Raw genomic sequence first — 20,998 nt, 5'->3', positions numbered from 1 at the left:
TGCAAGTGAAGTCAGCTTCATTAGTTTCATGATGGCACATCAGTGCATGGCTGGTGTTGCCGCTTCCTTCCAGCTACTCCCGGAGCATGATCTGGGCTGCCTTGGTTTGGATAAGCTTGTAAGGATTTGTCAGCCAGATGTGACAAGATTGTCAAGAGGCAAGTAAAGAAGGAGATCTGATATTAATCAGTGCATAGCTTGGAGCCAAACTTTCTCAAATGCAGTGTAGTAACATGTTCTTCTCATTTACTGCTGCTCTTTGTGGCTGTAGAGCTGCCACTGTCTGAGTTTGACGGTTAAAAGGGATGCCAGCTAATAGTCTTTAATTGTAAGGATACAATTCTAGGTGGGAAAAGCTCATGTGCTTCTATTTTTAACGTCCTTTTGGAAAACACAGTTCTGTTTACTGCAGTTTGCTAAAAAATATGCAAGCGTTACGTTAGAAAAGAGTCTCTGTTCTGCACTTTGGTTTTAAAATACTGAAATAGTGGCTCAGCTCTCAGTGCTGGAGTGGGAGGTGGGGAGACTCACTCCAGGTCATGGTGCAAAGTAAGACTGGCATGATTTTTAACTGCTAACAACGGTGCCTGTTGGATTTCTTTGTTCTAGTGATTAGAACAATATACACTGAAGAATACCTTTGCAATTTCTTCTGCTACAGAACAGGGAAAAAATACAGATTTCAAAGAACGCATCATGTATATTCCGTTAGATCTATTTACCATTATGTGGATAACACTAAGTTTCCTGTATAATCAGCGCAATTGTGCATTTCTGTTTGAATTAGACTCCAGAGTTTTTAGTAGTTTGCAGTTAATCAGACTTGTATTTTAACAATAGGTGAATATGTAAAAAGTAACTAATCTTATGTTATAGAGAAAATATTTTTGTTTTACTTAAGACATTGATTTCTGCTTGATGGATTTTTTTTAAAAGTAATTGTTGTGTTTATTATTTGAACTACCGAATCATCTACCATCTGTTCAGAACCCTGACAATAATGGTGTCTGAAAACATATTCAAACCTGCAGGACAGCCAAATCTTCACAGAAACAGGAAAAATTACTACAAATGTTGGGCCACTTCATGGGCTTTACTGTAACAGAGAGGAAATTCTCATTGCTTGGGCTGCAACGAGGTTTGGCCCTTTGATACCAATGCCTGGACGTCCAGTTTCCATGCTTGCTCGTGATACTCTTATAGAATCTGTTCGTGCAACATTGAGCATGTCACTGCATTTCCAATCCAACTAGCCAGTAATTTAGTTTGTTTTCAGTAATAAAGACTTCATTATGGTAATAGTAAGTACACCTCTGATAAGAAATGTTCCCGTTTTATGTCAGATGACAGTTTTTGCTGCATATACATACTTTTAAAGCACTTTTTGTATGATTTGGCATTTAGGAAACTCTTTTCATCCAGATTTGAGCTCAAATTGAGGTATAGATCTTGAATTCATTATTCCAGGAAAACATCCACCAAATGAAGGGACCCTCTGGGTCATCTCTGCCCCTTCGTGGCTTCAGTGGTGCGGGAGCTCTCCCAGCTCCGATGTGCTGGGCACCCGGGTTGTGTCCTCGTAGATGCTGCAGTTGAACTTTTACAGCGTCACCACCTGTCCCCTTTTTATTTCTTATTATTTTGTTGCTAACTGCTGTCTAAAATAAAATCTGCATAGGGACTCAAATGTCAATATTCTCACTCAAAAAATAGATCATTGAGAGAATGAGGAGAAGTGAAAATTTCTAACAGACTTCAGTCATTTTCGAATGAAGAACACTGACATTTTCATTCCACGCTTTCAAACCATGGTAGGATTGTTTGTTTAAACAAATAGAGAAAAGAGTGAAATACAAACATTTGACTTCAAATTTCAAATATAGCTGATTATTAATGAGAAATGGGTACTTTTTCATTTGAAAGTAACCTATCTCTGAAAGCCACTTAAAAATGCCCTCACCTGTGTTCAATAAAAAGGAATACCAAGTTATAAATTGTGAAATTACCAATGGAGCTCCACTGTTGCGTAAAATATTGCGTAACTGTAGCACCATAGATAGTATCGTGTGTATGTGTACAAATACTATTTGGGCTTAAACTTTATGAAATTGCGTTAAATGAAATTGTGTAACGCTCGATATTTCAGAGCGCTGGTATTTTTGGTTTATTGTTTGATCTTCACTCTGTGAACAGGAAAAAAGGAAAAATATAAAGTGTGCGTGTGAGGAGCTGAAAAACTTGAAACTAACCCACATCGCGCACATGCAACATTTAATAAACTAGATAAAGACCCATTTTAAAGGGCTCACAATTGCTTTATCCTAATATTCATCATTTCTCTGCTACTTGTGCGTTTGTGTTTTTAACACTTATTTCTTGCTAATATAGGGCTTGGAGTTAAATAGTTAATTAAACTTCATTGATAGGTCTGTAGCTTCAGCATTTAACGTGTTATGTGTAGAATGTCAATATGGATAAATCATATGTGTGTGATTTATTTGCTAGATCTAGTGCTTTATCATAAGAAGTTTCACACCATTTCTATCTAGTGACTTATCTTCATCCCCAAAGCCTGAGCAGTTTTTCTCATCAATGTGTAGCAATCTGTTATTCATTTTTGAAATGCACTAATAAGAATCATTTTTTCCTGTACATTTATTTAAAAGGGAAGTTACTTCAATACTTTGTGACAGGTACTGCTTAATACTCAGCAAAATGTGCGGGTTTCTGACCTGCCCAGGTCAGGACAGGTAGGCCATGGGAAATGTAGCATCGACTATTTCAGAGTCAAAAGTAAATAACAACTGTAAGATAATGATAATGTGACATTTTTCGTACCTCAATTTGTATTTCTTGTTTTCTTTTCCAAACCAAACGGTAAAGGAGGATCTAAAGGCGTTCCTGAGCTTGACCAAGCTGTCTGTCAGCACACACCTGTTGTTAACAAGTGAGATTAATTGCAGTGTCAGCCAATGTATCTACAAGCACATTGGTTTAACAGCAAAATTAAGTTTTACTGTCCAGTGCTTTGTGTTTGAAGAGCAGCAGCCTGAGTGTGCACTCACACACACACACACACACACACACACACACATTCTTTGCTCTTTATAATTATTTTGACAGTGCCATTAACGAGAGTTGCCCTAAGGGGCCCTTTAGGGTAAGTGACATGCATGAGGAGTGATTTTCATCCCACAAGTTATGCCGGGATTAAAGCCTGGCCTTGCAGCGTGCTGCCGCTCTCAGCAGCGGCTCCCTCACCCCACTGCCAAGCCGAGCCCAAACTGGGCTGAGAGTCTCTACTTTAGTCCCTTATCTCAGCTCCTCACCCTCAACTGTTCTCACTTAAAAAACTTCTTAGCAAAGTGGTGACACATGGACTCCTGGTCCCCAATTCAGTAGCCAGCCAAAACTGGTTTTTAAGTCCACAAGCACGATTGCTTTGCTTGGGTGGTGTCATCCTGTGAAGGTATTACCTGATTTTCATTCCATTTTACTGAGCTTTTTCACTGCGCTCCCTCACTTTTTGGCTGGTTTTGAGGATATTTTAGTCAGTTCTTAGACAATTAAACATTTTCAGCTCAAGGTGCCCATCTGCACCCACAAAAGAGACATTTGGTCACATTCTGGGCCAAAACTGGCTTTGTTCAGCCCCACTGAGGGAGAGGATAATGGGGTAATGCAACTTGCTGCAGGATCTGGGTTGTAAATACTCTGTTTACGTGTGTTCTCAGGCTGTGGCTGTTTAAAAGGAGGTCAGGTTTTGGTATCTGACCCCAAATAAACAATATGAACATGTACATAAGGATCCAGATAATTAATGGGATGGATTCTGTGGTCTTATCTAGAAAACGTATTCAACTTGAGGCCTTCGTGTTCTTCTACAAGTAAAAGTCATAATATAATTTCCCCACAGAGGAGTGAGCGGGACTCGAGTGGTATCAGCATCAACCAGCACTTTCAGCACAACAAGTGTTAAATTCTGCTCCTAAATCCATGTTTGGTCTGAAACAAAAGCTTTTTTTCTGGGTTTTTTAAAGATCCTTGCACCTCCCCAGCTTGGTAGGGGTGTACATGCATGAAAACCAGCCTGGTTTTTGAGGAGCCATCGTGGATTTGAGAGCTGAGTTGTGCGCGCACCTTTGTGCTCAGTGGCACTGGAAAAGGCAAGTTGTGACCCATCTCCATCCTTCTCATCTCTCTCTCGGTTGGTCTCTCATGCAGGAGGCAAGAATTTCGCTAAATTATTTTACTAATAAGCAGTTTGTCAAGTGAATCATCGAGGGCTGGCATTTTAAACATGTCTGTTAATGGAGAAGGTTGGAGCTATTTGGTCGGAGATGTTTACTCTGTCACATCCGCGTGTAACTTAATTAAAAGCTCAAAAGAGGGAAGATATCAGACTTCTAGATAAAACAAACTGTAAGACTTGTTTGCTTCTCATGAAAGACGTTTGTTGTTACTTACTATGTTTATTAAATAACTGTGTTAAAGGCAGCTGTTACTTCATAAGAAACATGTTTTGTGGGATAAAACTGTGGAAATAGCATGTGCAGCATTCAGTCCAGTATAGCTAGGAATGTTATAAGGACCTTTTCCTTCTTTTAATAATTTATATAATTATTTATTTTAGTCTTATAGTATTTTAAAACTTTAGTATAGAAGCAATAGAACCTGCAAGAAACAAGTGTACTGGAGTAGGCACCCATGTACATGAGTGGGACCCCCTTTTTTTGCAGGAGAAGGCTGTGAGGGGCAGGTAGTGTATGTGATATACATCAGCGGTGTGTAGTCACCTTTGTAATCTCAGCTTTGACCTCAGCTGAGAACCTTAAACACGTGCCAGAAGGAAACACCGCAATACTGAGCTGAGCACGTGCGAGTTGTTGCATGGGCCAGGTCTACTTTGTGCGGACTAACTCAGCTTGGCTTTGCCATCAGACCCGCGCGCATGTCGCTGCTGGGTCATCGTCTCCCTTTTCTCCATCCCTGTGTGTCCTCCCAGCTCTTCTACAGGCGGGTGGGATTCGTAGCCCTACTAAAGTTGGAATAGATTGACGCTTTCAAGGAACAGAGATAAAAGATGCTTATTCTAAACTCTTAACAGATATAATGTCAGCATGCAGTTTAGGCTTAGTTGTTGGGCTGTATCATTAACAAGTACTTACACCGACCGGAGCAGCACACCACCTTTTGTGATTGTACCTGGAATACACTGGAATATATTTCAGTTCCAATAAGTGCAGGGAGCTCAGCAGAGAATCAAAAACTGAAGCCTGTGCTTAGGAGGAACAGCCACAAGGGCTAAATCTGTACTGCAGAGGGGACAGGGTGGAACTCTGAGAATACCATGGGATAGCCGAAAAGAAGAAATATTATCAGTGTGACACAGGCACAAATGGGCTGTAAGACAGTGAAAGTAAGGTGGGCAAATTGGAAATGGAGAACTTGTTTTAAATCCTGACAAAACTGGCAGATGGTGTTATTTATCAGTGTAATATATCCCATGGGGAAGTGGCAAAAGTTGTCTGACAAAAAAATGGACAAAGCTCATTGCGTGATGTGGAAAAATACGGCATTGACAGAGATGCTTATGATAAGGAGTTTTTTACATTTGTCTCTCCTTTTTCAATAGTTGTTCAAAGGATTCAAATGCAGAAGTAATCAAGTGTAAGTGCATGATGAAAAAGGAAAACTTATTTAAACTTTGCAACTGCCAGCAATGCAGTGGATGACAATGAAAACAGGAAAGAAACAAACTGCTCAGGAAGGCAACTTCACGCTCATGTATAGTTACTCTTTTCTTTATAAAAGATGCACACAGATTTGGATTTGGCCTTTGATTTAGCTGTGGATGATACTTTTAGTTTAAGAGGTGGTTAATGTATCCATCCCTTTACATCCCTTGCAAATCTTTTACAAGATGCAAGCAAGAAAATATTTCCAGATAACCAGACATGTCTCATGTTTAATTTTATTTCTACAAAACAAAAAGCTTAATTTCTGTGGATTTTTCTTAATATGTGATAAAATTGTTACCTGTACTCTACTACTCATATTTTAGCTGGTTGGCAGACAAAAAAGTCATAACGCTTTGCAAATTAGATGCTCTTGCCTCTTCCTCCACAATGTGGAGCCACTGCAAGTCTGTTCTGCAGAAATGGGACATGTCCCAATTCTTTGGTATAGAATACCTGCTCACCGGGGCACGTGGCTTGGAGGGTTATGTATGTTCAGCAGGATTACTTTTTCTGGGAAATGAAGGCGAGGTGGCCATAGGAGATACGGCTTGTTCCTAGAAGCCCTCAATAAAGGACGTGAAAAGCTATATGTTTTGTTTCATCTAGTAAAAGTTTCTCTCACTTTTTTTTTTTTCATGCACTCCTATTTCTTCATGAAACTTGCATTTTAAACTGTTAGGAATTTCTAATCCCTGCTTGCAAATGATGTACCTGTAACACAACGTTTTGGCATCAATCTGTGGAGCAGCCGAGCTCTCATGCTCTTTGTGCGATGGAACAAGTGAGGCTGCTGACCTGTGCGTTACTGATGCTCAACAGCACCTGGGTGATCTGGGACTTGCTCTTCCAGGTTACTGGTGCCCGCGCTTGCAGCTCTCGCAGAGCCAGAGTGGCTTTCTAGGCTGAGCAGAGATCTCTAACTCCGCCTTGACAGGCTCTTCAATATTTACTTACTTTTTAATTTATTTCTCAAGCCAAAGTGCTGTCAAACCAGAATCCACTTAACACTGACTGAGATTTGGTACGTTTATCCCATCCTTCTTCTCTTGCTGCATTTGTTTTAAACTTGCGAGCCAGCAGAGGTCCCAGGAGGCTTCAGGAGAGCGCAAGTGATCTCAGGCTTCCTTTGGGAAAAGAAGCCTGATTATATACCCAGAATCAGAATGAACTTGTCCCATTGGCTTGTGCTTTTCTTCAGCTGTGAAGGCTGCGAAGAAACATTCAGTAACTTTTGAAGCGTAATCGAAGCCACATCAATATCTGGCAATAAAAAAAAGATGTGAACAGTCCTGGAACTCAGGCAACAGATGTGAAGATTTCTTTTCCAGCAGTTAGTAGGTAGATGTTTTTCAGTGACCAGTTTAATGGTTAATCTGTATCTCTCATAATGAGGAATCATTGGTGTTAAAAATCCAATGTTCAGGTTCCCATAGTCATGCTGATAAAACCACAGAAAATGTTGATCAGAATTTTCAACTCTATTTTTTTAAAAAATGAAGAAAGTTGCTTATAATGGATTTGGGAAGATCCATTTGTGAGGGAGAGAGTGATGGGAAAGCAATAACAAGATCCTTGATGATAGCATGAGGTTTACTTTTTTAAACATCTGCCTTATGCTTCTGGAAAATAAACCTAAATAATAGACCTGAATGAAAGGGTTGCGCTTCTAAAAATTTCCACTTTAATTTCCGTCTACATTTCCAATCCTTTAATTACGTTTTTGAAGCTTTACATGTACGCAATATAGAAAGTTATTCCTTTGTTCTGTAGAATGAAACTGTGTGTATATTCCACTTGTTGGGAAAATAAAGCTCATTAAAAGACTTGATATAATTACAGCGCCTTAGAATAGGCATATTAAGCATAGTAGGATTAACAAGGAAAAGACAATCAAATTAATCTCATGAAGTTTTGCTAACTTTCTCTTCATTAATCTCTGATATAAGTTAATTGGGGAGATAAAGTACATCTTTTACAAGTGCCTTTTTAAGTTGAACAACGAATGAAGATTTAAAGTTGTGACTCACTGCTTATTTTCCAAGTTAGTTTTGCCATGTTATAAATTCTCTGTGACTGTATTAACACAGATCTTGGCAGAAAAGTTTTGGGAGACACAGATTCTGACAAGCACAAGTGAAGGGAAAATGCTGCCAACCTGAAATTCACATTCATTTCTTCTCAGGGAATCTTACGAGCAATTTTAAAGTCATTTTTGACTTGAGAGGGGATCAATTCCATAGTTAGAATAAAAGGGGAACCCTCCTCCTTTTCTGATAGCACCTTTCATATATGTAAACCAAAATGTCCTCTTCTGGTTTTTACATAGGCAGTCTTATACACATACAAGAAGGCAAAATAAATGCATGTACCATATGAAAGAAAAATCTTACACAAAGGTCTTTGCATTATGAAACGCAAAATTTTATGTGGTATCTCTTTCTTGTCCAAGTGCGCAAATTAGGAAGAAAAAAAATAGCTTTAAAGGTCAGTGGTTTGTGGAACGTGTCCAAAGGAAAAGGAACTAAAAAAATGTTTGAAATCTCAATTAACTTATCATCGTGACAGCTTCTTTCCTTGTGCATATTTCTGTTACTTCTTGCAGAAAAAGGAAGTACAATTTTGTAATATCTGTCTGGAGGGACTGCGAAAGGTGCATTCATGGAATGCACTGCAGCTTACCAACCCTAGCAGGGCTGCCTGTGGAAGGGCTTCAATCTGTGCAATGCACAGAATACTATGTATGTACAAAGGCAGATGACTTCAACTGCGTTATTGTTTGATATCTTGCAATAGAAATGAATTATCAGCCAACAACACCTCTTTTCCCCAACGTTTCCATAAAAAATTTATGGCTTTTTGTTGTTATATGGAAGTATTTTAGCATCTAAGTGAAAATATATCCTCTAATAAAGTGAAGCCATTCACACTGCGTAGGGTATTGATGTGCATTTTACGACTTTACGGGGAGCACAGAGCTTTTCTCAAGAATTCGCAGTATTTTGCAATGGCTCCTTTGAAAGATTAAAGGCAAAGTGATTGAGAGATTTCAGTAGCCATTGCCATTTGTTCCGATCCTTCAAACAAAAATGGATCTCAGTATCAAGTCACGGCGTTTGGGGCTGTGTGAGCTAACTCCTTGATAAGCCAGCTACTGAGGTTTTTAAATCTTAGTCTAAATGCAGTAATGCAAAGCACCAGGCACCCAAACACACGTGCTTGTTTGTACTAGACTGTTGTGCGTACTGTCCTCTTGTGCCCCGAGTCAGTCAAATTCTTCAAGCCTAAAGAAATCCCCATTGCAACCCACAGTGAAATTACCTTTCATGTCCTTTTCATTTTAAATCTTTCCTGTGTCCGTCTCTCTTAGCCTGATTGTCCAAAAACTTGCTTCTTGGTATGTTTTCCGAAAGTGCCAATGTGGGGATGCCTCCATTGAGAAGATGTTACCTTTTTCTTCAAGTCTTGTCTTGCTTTTCTATGGTTATTAATAAGTAATGGAAGTCCCCATTTTGCCTAAGAACCTGGAAGCAAGAGTAGCAGCCCGTAGTGGGCATAACTTTGTCTTATTTCATATCTGCCTCTCTGTGCTTTAAAATGTAAACCATTTTATTTTAAAACCACAGTTGCATAATCTAATTTTTTTTTAATTCCAGTTCAGACTTTCTGCACATTAATTTATCCACTTTCTCTCCCTTAATAAATATTCTATTTATCCAGGAACTAGTCTCAGTGTCAGATCTAAGCAATACAGAATCCTACAAATACTTGGCTCTATAGCAATCCCTATGGAGCTGTAACTGGGACTTCAGCATTGTCTGTCTGTGTTCTCTCTTACCGCAGATGGGCACATGCAGCAGAAAGCAGGTATTCCAGGAAGCAAGTTTATATTACTCTGTTGCTGAGGAATATCTCAATGCTAATTTGATCTGCGTTATAGATGACCTTGGGGAGAGTCGTGATGTGCACATAGAACCGTGCGACTGCTTGTTCTCTGTTTGGGTGCTGTATTTTGTCCATTATCTTCAAAGCATTTCCCTTACAAAATGTGACTGCTCTAGAGGAGCTGGAGAACTTTTTGGTAATCTTTGTTACTGAGGAGTGTTAGTGAACTCCTGTATCTTTGACAGGATACATGTGTTCTGTGTGGATACTACTGATGTAAGGGATGACATCCATGCAGAGCTAACACACCGCTCATTCCAGCTCCCTTGATTGCAGTATAGAGTTCCAGCAGGACTTCAAGAGAGTGCGACTTTCATCTGTATGTCTTTGTTTTCAAACCTTGCTGAAAAAAAGTGATCTTACAAGAAGATCATAGCTTAAGTGAACGCACAAGAACAGCTTATTATTGTTATAAAGGTGCTTCAGCCTAAATAAATGCAGAGAAGTGCTGCTATGTATGTCATTAAATATTTTGCTTCCATAATATTCTAGTGTTGTGGCTGGTGACTGATTCTCTTTAAAGCAGAGCTAGTCTTGCATAACTTGGGATTTCCTGCATTACTTACAGTGCACGTTGATAGGTATGTTATCTCTGTCTTCTTGCGGGTTTTACGGGTGTATCATACATGTATAATCTGCACACTCTAGATAGTGCTTATATATAACCTATAATCCTTTCTATTGAATTCCAGGCCATCCGATGCACTCTGCTGAACTGTAGTTGTCAGTGTTTCAAACCTGGGAAAATAAATCAGCGACAATGTGACCAATGCCGGCATGGATGGGTAGCACATGGTAATATTTGTTCTTACAATCTATATAAAACCTTTTAGGAGCTACCTCACTATAGCATGCTTTTTGTGTCACACCGCCCCAGTATTAGTTACATTCTGTTTTATCTGTCTCTTGTTACTCAAGTTTATTTACATTTTGTGATTTTATTTTCAGCCCTGAGCAAATTAAGGATTCCCAACCTCTACCCATCAAGCCAGGTAGAAATAGTTCAATCCAATGTTGTCTTTGATATCAGTAGCCTCATGTTGTATGGAACCCAAGCCATTCCCGTGCGCCTTAAAATCCTGCTGGATCGACTTTTCAGTGTTCTGAAGCAGGAAGAAGTGATACAGATTCTCCATGCTCTGGATTGGACTCTGCAGGATTATATACGTGGATATGTGCTACAGGTATTTAGAGGGGCTTTTTTAATATAAATATGATAGCTAAGTAGTATTTCGTAATGTTTTCTAGCTTAATCTTACCAGTGGTTCACACAATGCATGAGCAGCGTGGTACCTCTGAAAGGCAGCAATAGACTTGTACAAGCTTAGCACCAGAAAAGACAGGGTGGATGTTTGCTCATCACTCTCTTTTTAATCTGACTTAACTGAAATCTTCCTGCTTTACTCAAATTTATCAACAAAAGGTAAGCCAAGATAAAAAGAAAAAGTTACTGGGAATATATCAAAGTAAAGGCTTCAGAATTTGCTCTAGTATTATTTAAACAGCGAGTTTACTTTTATTGAGTAGAATAATACATTGGCAAATAAACTTGCCATCATTTTAAACACCAGGGGCAATATTCATCTCTGGTGCGGTGCTACTGACCTTACTGGAGCTGCATCAAGTATGAATTTGGCCCTGCGTACTTACACTGGTGTTAGTCCTGGCTACTGTGGAAGTTACCTTTTATGTAAAGTAACATTATGATCTTACATTATGACATGAATCAATATTTAATGGTCTTGATAATCTTGCTTTTTAGTGTTAGGATTAAAAATATGGAATCAATTACCTTGAACCTCTACTACATAAAAAATTTATCATGTTACGTTCTTCATCATCTTAGAAACTCTTACATGCACTGTGAAAAATCTCAGTAGGCCATCAAATACATGTTCTGTGATAAAATATTTATTGTAGTTATTGGGAAAAGTTAGGCATAGCTAGAGTTTGAAAGAACTCCAACACTCTAGTGTAATTACAGCTGTGCTCTGTGAACACTGGCAATAGATCAATACAGGTTCATTTGTTCTCTGATCTTAGTTGCTTGGAAGATTATTAAACTTGCAATGAAAGAATACTTAACTTAAATGAGGAGCTAAATCTGGGTCTGATTGTTCCATCTCTGCTGTCTGTACTTACACGGTACTAACTGTTGTTCAAATGACGTGTCTTAATTTTTGTGGAAAAAAAAGACTTTCTTGGAAAGTATTCCTGTCAGTTCAGAAAGAAATAATATCACCGATGCGGTAATATTTGGAAGAAAGTATCACAGAATTGGCATTAATCTCTCATTAAGTAGAATGGTTTTATCATTTTGCTAGAGAATAAATTTTAGTCCCTGAAAAAATGAGATTTGGGGGGAGGGTTTTTGTTTGCCCGAACTGATGGCTGACTCACTGCAATATTTTTTGCTTTAGGATGCTTCAGGAAAGGTGCTGGATCACTGGAGCATCATGACCACTGAAGAAGAACTGGCTACTTTGCAACAGTTTCTTCGTTTTGGAGAAACCAAGTCCATTGTAGAGTTAATGGCAATTCAAGAGAAAGAAGGGCAATCTATTATCATTCCACCGCCAACTGCCAATTTGGATATTAGGGCATTCATTGAGAGCTGCAATCAACACAGTCCTAACTTTTCTGCTTCCTTGGACAAAATGAGTCCCACCAACATTCATCCCTTTGAGAATATTGTAAATAACATGGCTTTCATGCTGCCGTTTCAGTTCTTCAGTCCAGTGCCTCCACCTTTGATAGGTTCACCACCAGAAAGACATTTGATTGAGCAAGGTCAAGACCACAGCAATGAAACTAAACAAGATGTTCAGATACCATTTTCTGAAAGCAGCTTCTTTGCTTCTGGTTCTGCACCATTTCAAGTTGAAAATGAGAGGAGCATAAATGGTCCAGATGTCACGACTAAAACAGAAGATGATGCCCTTTTAAGTGATTCCAGTTCACATAATACAGCAGCAAAGCTTGAAATGACGGCACTATCTCCAGAAAACAAAATGAAATCTGTTGAAAAAAATGGCACTGGGCCAAGGAAAGGGCGTGTTTTCTGCACTGCATGTGAAAAGACATTTTATGACAAAGGTACTTTAAAAATACATTACAACGCTGTTCATCTGAAGATAAAGCACAAATGCACAATTGAGGGCTGCAATATGGTATTTAGCTCGTTGCGAAGTCGAAATCGTCACAGTGCGAATCCTAACCCCAGACTCCATATGCCAATGAACAGAAATAACAGGGATAAAGATCTAAGAAACGGTTTGACCATTGCTGGACCGGGAGATTGTAAAAGGACAGAATTTGCAATTTTAACTCCGGATAGCAGAACTATTACCAGCTACGCCAGCTCTTGTACAGATTCAAAGGCTCACGCTGGATTCCCCAGTATTGGACAGAACGGTGTCCTCTTTCCAAACCTGAAGACAGTCCAGCCCGTTCTTCCTTTTTACCGTAGTCCAGTCACACCAGCTGAGCTTGCCAATACTCCAGGTACTCTTCCTTCTCTGCCTCTTGTTTCTTCCTCGATACCAGAGCAGCTTATTTCAAATGAATTGCCATTTGACATGCTACCCAAGAAGAAATCTCGTAAGTCAAGTATGCCTATTAAGATAGAGAAAGAAGCTGTTGAGACACCTAATGAAGGTAGTGATGTTGCCAGTTCTGAAGATGACACACGTCTGCAAGTGGTAAGCGATGGAGAGCTTGAGACCTGTGAGCATAAGATAGAGAAGCGGTTGACCGACAGGGTGGAAAAGCACCCCCATTCAGGTAATTCGTGGAAATCTGTCTCTGGGGTAGAGGGCCCAAAGTATTTTGAATCTGTCTTTGCGCCAAATAACAAATACATCAAGGATATCTCTGACAATGAATTGCACCACTGTGAGAAAGAGGTTAAACCAGAAGAAAACGAACCATTAAAAATAGTTTCCCATGACATTATATATGAAGATCCAAAACACCACCACAATGATGTTATAAAACTAATGACTGAACCCCCCATGTATATTAAAGAGCAGTCAAAACGCAGGATTCCTAAAAATGACTGCCCTGAATTGCAACACCACTTGCTGACCGGGGGCTTTTTCAGCACTTTGTCAAACAGGGGTGCTGCCATTCCTTGTTTTGAAGACTCTAAAGATATGGATCATGTCAGTCAACATGCACTAGGGATTCAGAAGGAAGAAAGCCGCTTTCATTGTGACATCTGTATGAAGACTTTTAAAAACCCTTACAGTGTAAAAATGCATTTTAAAAATGTACATCTCAAAGAAATGCATATTTGCACGGTTGAGGGCTGTAATGCTGCTTTCCCTTCTCGTAGAAGTCGAGACAGGTAAGAAAATTATAAACAAAATTGTATTTATTTTACCATCACAATGGAGCCTAATTTGAAATTAAAATGAGTGTTTGAGGAAGGGAGCCTGCAAAGATTTTCTGTGTATCCTCGTATAACAGGTACGATAACTTATCAGAACCTTTGTGAACTTCATTGAAAGAAACATTTCCTTTCCACTAGACCACGAGGTATTAAATAAAGCCATGAAAATTTCATAACTGATAAAGACTGCAATAGTTGAGAGAATACTTTAGAACATAAAGCAAAAGCCACAAGGGTATGAATTGAGCAATTTTCCAGTAGATGCATGTGTGGACTTATATGTTTAATATGTACTTTCATGTGTATTTTAATGTATACAGTGTTGTTTAATGAAAAAGCAATGAGATCAATTCAGGAAATCTTCACTTGCCCTTGTCCTTGCATTCATTACTCCAGGATTTTGAACGGACTGGTGGGAAAAGGCCCTTAAGATGACTCTGTCAGTACAAAATTAACATTACGGAGTGCTAGTTGAACTTATACTGTCTGCCATGTGTCCGCATTGGTAGCGCTTTTATGTGAGATTACATACTAATACCTAAACTATTTCATGAGCTTCATTCAGTTTACTGTTAGCTGCAGTGTTGCATTGCTATAAACCATTATTTCAGCCCATTGTGCACATAGGCTGAGAAACAGGAACTGAAGCTTTTATTGTTGACCATCAGTTATGTGTCCACATTCATAAGTGACAGACGACAAACCCGTTAACATGCGACCGAGTGTTGTCAGTTTTCCGACTTTCTTGTAACAGTGTTAGAGCAGCTTTTGGCTGCAGCGAGCGTGCCTGGATAATAGTCCAGAGCAACATGGGGTTTAGATGGTCTGTAATGTGCTGGGAGCGCTGGAGCCAGCTGATGCTGTCCAGAGAGAATGGGCCGGTCCCTGAGGACTGGCCACTGCATCCGAGCTGCACAGATTCATCCTGCCCTGCTCTGCCGCCCGCGTCCTCCCAGACGTGAATTCCTCTCCACTAACTGTGATATGGGCCACAGGAAAGAAGGCCAGCAGTAAGATCTGCATTCGCATGCCATGAATTCCTTCCCACACCAATAAGTTGGGATAAGTTTTAACATAGGTGCTTTTGGAAGACGATTTCTTTAAAAATCAAAAGAAAAAAAGCCGATGTACAACAAAGTTTACAAGCTTTGTGTAGTTATTTGGAATAACTTTGCAGAAGTTTCTAGACTTTAACGTAGAGTGCTGTGACTGCAAGGGCAAAATGCTTCTGTGCCCTTTTGAACAGTTCATGGTTTGGATGAAACTGTGATGGCAAGGGGAAAAATGAATGTTTTCCCTGTCTTGCAATAAACTGAATGTCCAAGCCAGAGCCTGGAAGTTCCCAGGGAGCTGATTGATAGTATTTGATGAGGAGTAGTGATTTCATGCATTTTGGTGGTTTTAAACTGACTCTAGAGATACCCATTCATAAACTGCAAGTTGCATAAAATGCAATATTCCTTCGTCCAAGGAAATTCCTGCCAAGGAAAAGCTCTGTACCAATGTGTACAGCTGCATCCTGGCATTGGTTACGGTACTTAAGAGACCGTAAATATTTTTTGCAGACTCAGGTGTCATTCCTTTCCTGCTTTGTCCACTGGGAAAGGATCTTGTTTCTTCCCACCCTCAGTCCATTCTCTGATCTCAGTTCAGTATAAAGAAGCTGTTTAAGCTGGCCCCCAGCTCTTTTAGGCCCAGAACTAGATCTAGTGAAGCAGAGAGCTATCCACAATGCAGGAGAGAATCTGAAACATTGATTTCTGTAGGGTTATTTCTGATATATGCCAGTGCAGGCAAGTTCAGCTACTCAGTCACATGTGTAAATCATCTGTGTGTACTCCCAGCATGGCAGTTGGTCAAATTAGAAGCATACAGTTCACGCATGCTACTAAATATTGATTTTTTTTTCGTTGTTAATGATCATTATGAAACAACTGTTAAGTGAGGTGAAACACTTTCTTGCTAAGCTTGTCTTTGTTCTTCTAGACATAGTTCAAACCTAAATCTTCATCATAAGCTTCTGACTAAAGATACACTGGAATTCAACAACCATTTCAATGCAACATACCTCTTGAAAGACATGGCTAAGGAGTTTTGTCAAGATGTCTCTTTAAAACAGCATGTTGGACATACTTCTGTAATCTTCAAAGGAATGAACAGAACAGGCAGCTTGGTTTTTCCAATGAGCAAAATTAGAGAACCCTGTTCTGAGAGTTATGGATACGATCCATTGAATGATGGAGCTGTTCTGGATCTAAGCACTACTTCCAGCATTAAATCTGAGAGCAGTGCTCATTCTTCTTGGGATTCTGACGGAGGAAGTGAAATATGCACCATGCCCTTGGATGATAGTGATGAAAGCTGTGAAGGACCCAGCCTAATGCCCAATGACGAACTCTACCAAGACTGTACTTTACTTGAGAAAGCTAATCAAAACTTTGCAAATTTACCTTCCAGTTTGCCAATAACTTGTCATATATGTCAAAAAACTTATAGTAATAAAGGAACTTTCAGGGCTCATTACAAAACTGTGCATCTCCGCCAGCTCCACAAATGTAAAGTCCCAGGTTGCAACACCATGTTTTCATCTGTTCGCAGTCGGAACAGGCACAGTCAAAACCCTAATCTGCACAAAAGTCTTGCTGGGTCACCAACTAGCCTACAGTAAGATCATGCTGATCTTTATTTATTTCTTTTAAGAATTAATCATTTCAATTAAGGAATGTGTTAGCATTAGTTTATTGAAACTCCTTTGACTTCCAGCCCACTCAACAGCCACGGTCAAATTCTTTTCTCCTGTGTGCGCTCTCCAGCAGTTTCATTCAGCAAAGCTCGGTGCTGTAGTTTTTGTGGAATTGTTCGGTTTGATGTTAAATAGTTAAAGCTTCTGTAAGGAAAAGAAAGCATCTTAGAAATGGGGGAAATACGGAGACATTAACTAAAGTATTCCTGATACCTGTGAAGTATTACTTGCCAACAAAAGGAGCTTCCAATGAGAACCATCGTCCCGTGTGTTTACATGTTAAATATAAGTTGTGTTGAAATGAGGAACAGTTGGGGTGAGTTTCCTCTGCTTGGCTTGAGAGTTTTGGGGCTACCATTTCGTTCCTGAGACCACAGTCTGGAGCTGACTTGCAGTATTAGTTGAACGTGGTATTTGCGGTTTACTACACCCCAAAATCCAAACGAGAAAATAGACATTTGGGAAGACTTTGCATACAGTCCAAGTCTTCTGGAAATCCTGCAGTCCTTACTCCTTAAGTTGGCATTTCACTTGAATAAAGATTGCAGTATTTTTGCTTTCTTAGAATTTAATACGATTTGCTTTGCAATAGGAGGGGCTACCCAGTTTGGCAGGGTTACCTGAGTAAATGTGAGATATTCTTATGAATTGTAGCGATAGAAAGAATGAATAGGTTAAGCTCAAATTTCTGAACCACAGCAAACGCATCCATAAAATAGCAGGGGGGAGAAGTAAACCCTTTAATTTAAAATGCACTTTTTGAGTTCCACTTTCAGGAAACGTTTCTGTTAAAAATGGTAAGAAAAAGAAAAAGGGGGTGGGGGGGTGGGGAAGAAACCAACCCAAATATCAGAACTGCTTACCAGTTTGAAGGTGCAACTCTCAACCTTTGAGAGCCAGAGATAAAATGGATGCAGTAGAAATCTTCCATGATTCAGCAGTTATTGTTTCTCTTAACTGGTGGGGGCAAAAAACACATTGATTGTTGTAACAATAGAATGCTTCTTCTCATTCACACCTTCTTTATGAGAGCATTGTTTAATATCTGTTAAAATGTTTAGTATCTTTGTACTTGTCCCTGTAATTAACAGTATTCTGCATTATGTTCTATGCACTTAAGAAGACTGGTCTTGCATTGTATTTAAAGAAACACTTTAATATTTAATTTGTAGTCACATCATACAAATGCTGTGTGTGTACTTGTGGTGCATCTTCCTTGACTGAATCATTTCCAAAAAGAAAAAGAAATAGGAAAGCAACACTTACAGTAACCTTCTTTTTATTTGTACTTTAATTCACCCGTTGAAAATCCGTTGGTCAATTTTCGTATGCAAACGTGAGATCGACAGCACAACCTGTACATATTATACCAAAGCTCTTACATTTATTTGTGGTTTCTAGAACTAGTCTGGTTTTCCAGTATAACTGGATCTTAGTCTTTATTCATTTTTGTGACTGAATAAAAATAGACTGAATTTCTGGATTTCATATGTATGTAGAAAGAATATTACAATGCTATTGCCATATGTCTTGGTGTTTAACTTATTCTAAAAAAATCCTATGGTATTGTAACCATTTCATATTGTATAAAGGAAACAAAAGTGGACTGAATATTTCACTAATTCTTTTGAAAACTGGTTTGTGTGTGAGTATGGGTTATGCAAGAAAAAAAACACGACACAGTTGTAAATGTTTGTGCTCACTAGAAATGGTTTCCATGCATTGTGTAAAGTAATTTCTATTTTTTTAATTTACAGTAGGTTTATGTGATATTTAAAATAATCCATTTGTGCTTGAAGCTGTCAGGAAAACTTATTAGCCTGGGGAAAGTTGTGCCATTGCTTTGAGTTTTTGTGGGTTGGGGGGGGATTGGTGTTCTGGGACTTTGGGGACGAGTTGGGAGGTGTTTGGTTTTCATTGGGTGGGTTGGTTGGTTGGTTTAATGGGAACTCATATCAGTGTAGATCATGGTTTGAAAGCTAAGGGCACATCAGAGGAGACACAACTGCTCCCAGCCTTTTGATAGGATAAATCAATTATTTGTTATCCAGCTATTTCAAGCTCTTTATATATATATATATACATAAACATATTTGTTTAATCATAAACGGTGTTTTTTTGAAACAAAATGTGATGTAAACTAATCTTGTAATGCCCATTAATTTAGCTTTCACTATGTCCAAAAAGGAAATACATTTGTATACCCTAATAATTTTGTATGTGTTAATAAAAACTAATAATAATGCCTCTGCTTGATTCAGAAAAATAGGCTTTTGCGATAGAAAAAAACTACCATTCTTAACTTTTCTTTTTAAAAAAACCTGAAAACACATTCCATCTGTAGAGCACTGTTTTGACAATGGTGCTAACTTATTCCATAATAAGGAAGTGTCATTATTTTAACGAGCCATTAGAAATAGTGTAATAAATGTTGCCAGTTATTGATTTTTTTGCATTCTTTGTGCAGTAGGCAAATGTAGAGATTAGTTTAAATGCCATCAGCTAAAGAGAGGGGAAATACCTCACTGAGAACTGTGTTCAAAGAGAGATATTTTGTGCCCTATTTGTACTTTTTGGAAAAGTACTTTTGTTATTTCTTCAAAATCTGGACGGGATGAGCGATTCATCAGAATGGGCTGAGCCCTTCGTAGCCCTGGTAGAGCATATGTATCTCATGAAGCATTTGTGTAGCTCCCTCCTCCTAATGACCACAATGTGGCTGGACCAAACCTCAACATCTCCTGTTAGTTTTAAAGATGTGTGATGCTTACAGCCGCCTGTATCACATATTCCCCACAGATGTCGAAGGAAGTAACCTCACTTCAGAATAGTAGTACTGTTAGTTTTCTGAGCTTCTCAGGGTCGGTGTGGAAATCTGAAGCAGCTTCCACTGACTCAGGCTCAGTTCCAGAGAGATTTACATCTGCGATGCTGCGCCTATGTACAGTTGGAAGCTCAAATCTTCGCGTGAGGTTTGGACTGGGCCTGTACATGCCCACCCTTGCTACCCAAGTATGTTGCTCCATTTATTTATTTGTATCTTTTTTTTTTTTCCCCCCTTAGAAAAACAAGAGCCTCAAAAACTAGATCCCGTCATCTTTCTGTGACTCCAAAGGAGAAGGCACAGATGCACACTGCGGGGTAGCCACTCTGTACGTTTGAGCATCCGATTTCTCAGAATACAGGTATTTTGAATAGTTCTTGCTAGAAAGCCTATATCGCTCAGGAACAACGAGTGTCCTAGTGCTTACAGGAGCATTTGCAGAAATCCGTTTTGTCTTTATAGCTCTGGTTTTCTGAGTACTTTGAAAAGAACTGTGGCAAAACCAGAGGCCGTTGTTTCTGATGAATCTTTAGTGAAGTTATATGCTGTAAAACCCAACAGAGTGGAGAAACAAGCTCTGAAAATACCTGTCTGATGCCCTGCATTGAATAGGGAGCCTAAAAAACAGCTAAACTACTTGGACTTAGTCCAGGGATTTTTTATTAATAATAATAATAATAATAAATAGGGTGCCAGGTCCTCCTTGAAAAGCTCTCACAAGCAGCTTCTGATTAATCAGCAAGCACAGGTTTAAGAAATGCAGCTAAACTAGAAACACCTTTAGAGCTTGAGATGGAGCCCATAAGGATTCCATTCAGCCTGCGAGTGTTCATTTCCAAACCGAAATGAGGGTTTGACTCTGATTTGGGAAGGAGACAACAATGCAATAAGAGGAGGAAAGCTGGATCAAAGAGGTTTTGCAGAGAAAGCCAAGCTACAGGTTTTGTTCAGAGCAGCATTTACTGCCAGTCCCCCCCATTTGAGGGGAGGGCAAGACAATATATAAAAGGTAAAGTTTGAAGTTGGATTAAGTATGCATAGTGTGATCAAGTCAGTTTTGAATTACTTGGAAGACTTTTGGAAAACTTCAGTACGTTTTGCTGGCTAGGGAGATTGCCACAGGAGTTCACCCAGCATGTTGCTAAGGCAGAGTGGCTTTTGATTTCCCCCAGCCCTGGCTCCCCGTGCCTTTTGGCACTCCTTGGGTTATGCCAAGTTCCTACTTTGCAAATGTTGTGTTGAAATGTCACCCTGTTAAGCTCTGTTCCGTGTGAGCACCCTTCAGCTTTCACGTGTGTTTTATAAACGGGTAAAAGAAAGGTAACACATGCAGTGACGCTCCCTCTCTGTGAGCA

At 39.3% G+C, this 20,998-nt stretch overlaps 1 protein-coding gene across 1 annotated transcript; it reads left to right on the top strand.

Moving 5' to 3' along the window:
* Positions 1-218: 218 nt before the first annotated feature.
* BNC1 (basonuclin zinc finger protein 1) lies at positions 219-16,744 on the top strand (the record flags this gene model as incomplete). The annotated part of the gene is given in 6 exon segments (XM_080351376.1): positions 219-282; positions 285-295; positions 10,376-10,478; positions 10,632-10,867; positions 12,104-14,031; positions 16,063-16,744. Coding segments are annotated over 6 exon segments (3,024 nt in total).
* Positions 16,745-20,998: the final 4,254 nt, after the last annotated feature.

Source organism: Nesoenas mayeri (assembly GCF_963082525.1).
Source record: "Nesoenas mayeri genome assembly, chromosome: 11".
Lineage (NCBI taxonomy): Eukaryota > Metazoa > Chordata > Aves > Columbiformes > Columbidae > Nesoenas > Nesoenas mayeri.
The sequence above is the reverse complement of the archived record's forward strand: the minus strand, read 5'-3'. Positions and strand labels throughout refer to the sequence as shown.